At 38.8% G+C, this 2,378-nt stretch overlaps 1 protein-coding gene across 1 annotated transcript in view; it reads right to left on the minus strand.

Annotated features, from left to right (window-relative positions):
• Positions 1-2,378, minus strand: part of LOC129263177 (fibropellin-1-like) — a 10,778-nt gene continuing 8,400 nt past the window's right edge. Inside the window, exon 8 of the mRNA XM_064100464.1 lies at positions 1-914. Within this exon, the coding sequence (XP_063956534.1) occupies positions 766-914 (149 nt within the window). The 3' untranslated portion in view covers positions 1-765. The remainder of the gene's footprint in view (positions 915-2,378) is intronic.

Genomic DNA, 2,378 nt, shown 5'->3' on the forward strand with positions numbered 1-2,378 from the left:
TTCTTCTTTCTTTAAGACTTTATTTGAGTGTCACAAACGACAAACTGTCGGCGTGTTCCTTAACTCCATTCGATGTATCAAATAGGAAAGAAATTTAGCCACATGAGGTGACCCACTTGAAAGTGGCAATGATGATTTGATCATAAATAATTGTACACTGCAAAAACTCCAGTGTTGATTTAACACCAGCCCGGAATCTATATTATGTCCTCACCAGAGATGTATTGAAATAACACCAGCTTGGAATCAAACCGATGCTGTCTTGATACTAATCGGTGTTGTATAAACACCTATCTGGTGTTAGACCAAAACGAAATTGGTGTTGTTTAACACTTCTCTGATGTGGACATATATAGATTCCGGGCTGGTGTTAAGTCAACACCAGAGTTTTTGCAGTGTATTGTTATAACATTTACTACAATCATGAATGACAATGATGACTTATTTCCTTCTAATCCTTATAACATTCATATGATAACTTGCCAATTAAGACATATCACGTCTCAGTCGGTCTATGCGTCAAGACATTCTTGTTTTATCTATTAAGATGCATGAAATGATCATCATATTTTACCAACCTTTTTTACAAACCGAATTTGATATTCAGACTACCCTAATGGATCGATGGCCGGATTCACCGGTTAACTCTGTTTTGAATTTTGTGTTCCTTTGAGAGAGAGAGAGAAAAAAAAGTTTGTCGGTTCTAATATGATCTTCATTCATCATTAATCTTGTTTAAGTCTCAGTTCAGTTAAATTGGTAGCATTATTGAGGATCCGCGTCGAAGAACGTCACGTTGTGAACGGTCCGTGGAACCTTATACCAACACGTAAGGCCTATGTATCCGTCGGGGCAGGTGCATGAGTCGCTTTCACAAACAGCCCCGTTCATGCATGGGTCGATGTTGCAATCAACTGCAATTGAAAACGAATTAGAAAATATAAATGATTAGTTGTTAACTCCTAAGGCGGAGCCAGAATATTTTGATAAGGGGGGGGGGGGGAGGTGGGGCAAGTTGAGCCGAAGGTAACTTCATATAAATATGCATATATTAATACATAGGCCTATATGTATTTAAGTATAGGGGTATTTAGAGTTTCACTAAGCAAACGACTTCTAATTACATTCTTCCTTTTTATTTCTTTTTTCTTTCTCGCTCCTTTTCTCTTTATTCTCACTACTAAAAAAATCATTTATTTTTTCTTGTAACGTATATTTTTTTCATTAACCAAAAAATAAAACAACAAATTAGGCTGCTATTCCAATTACAATAAATAGACTACGTTATCAGATAATTTTCGTCACTTGATAAAGAGTTGCAGCGGCACTCGAAAGCTCGTGAACTTGTAAGCTAGTGAACACTTTTTGCGAGAGTGATCACGAATTCCCTTGTTGACCATATTAGATTGCGAGACAAATGAATACCCTGTAGCGATTATTACAATTACCTCCTTTGACACCAAGAAAGCAGGCACATGGGAACGATTTATTTTCCCTGGGGGTGCTGATGTGAATTTGAGTTGACCCCCCCCCCACTAAAAAAAAAAGAGTTTCACTACAAAATGGAGGTCAAATTGGTCCAGAGAAATTTGAAAGGCAAAAACAAACAAACAAAACAAGGTTCCCAATATTCAAATGCTTACAACTTTTTTTTTATTTGTCCGATTGTTCTCAAACTTTCGTTGATCGGTTTCTTTGATTTTTCTGTTTTCACACAAGCTATCTTATTCCAAAGGTTTCATTCTCCTTTAAGAAATGAACTAAAAAAAATATAAGTTTATATAAACGCGTCATCAGGGCCGGGGCTCCATCTAATATCGACCTATCATCCAGGGGCGGGGCGGGGCGGGGCGGGAGACCAAATGCAAACCCTAGTCTGCTGTGCAAAGCTTTCACTCGAGTTAAGGGTCTGAATGTGCAGCCCACTCATGCCTTGTGTATTGAAGGCCATCTTGCTCAGAATTGAAACTGCATTATGTGCTAGTCTTTGCGTGGAGACACACTTGCAGATCAAAGTTTCAATCAGGGTCTGTGCCTGCAGACTAGGCATACCCCTACATGTAGCCCATATTCATCCACTTCCCACAAGCCCCCCACATAAAACCAACATATTTGAATCTATGAGTGTTAAAATAAATATAAATAATAATAATAAAAGAGGGTATGTATGTGGAGCGTTGTGGCCCAGTGGATTAGTCTTCGGACTTTGAAACAGAGGGTCGTGGGTTCTAATCCCAGCCATGGCGTAATTTCCTTCGGCAAGAAACTGATCCTTAATGTGCTGCACTCAACCCAGGTGAGGTAAATGGGTACCGATAGAAAGTAAATCCTTAAAAAGCTGTGTGCGCTATAAACGCTTAGCTTAGCCGGGTAATATA

The sequence above is a fragment of the Lytechinus pictus genome, chromosome 6, assembly GCF_037042905.1.
Source record: "Lytechinus pictus isolate F3 Inbred chromosome 6, Lp3.0, whole genome shotgun sequence".
In the NCBI taxonomy this organism is placed as follows: domain Eukaryota; kingdom Metazoa; phylum Echinodermata; class Echinoidea; order Temnopleuroida; family Toxopneustidae; genus Lytechinus; species Lytechinus pictus.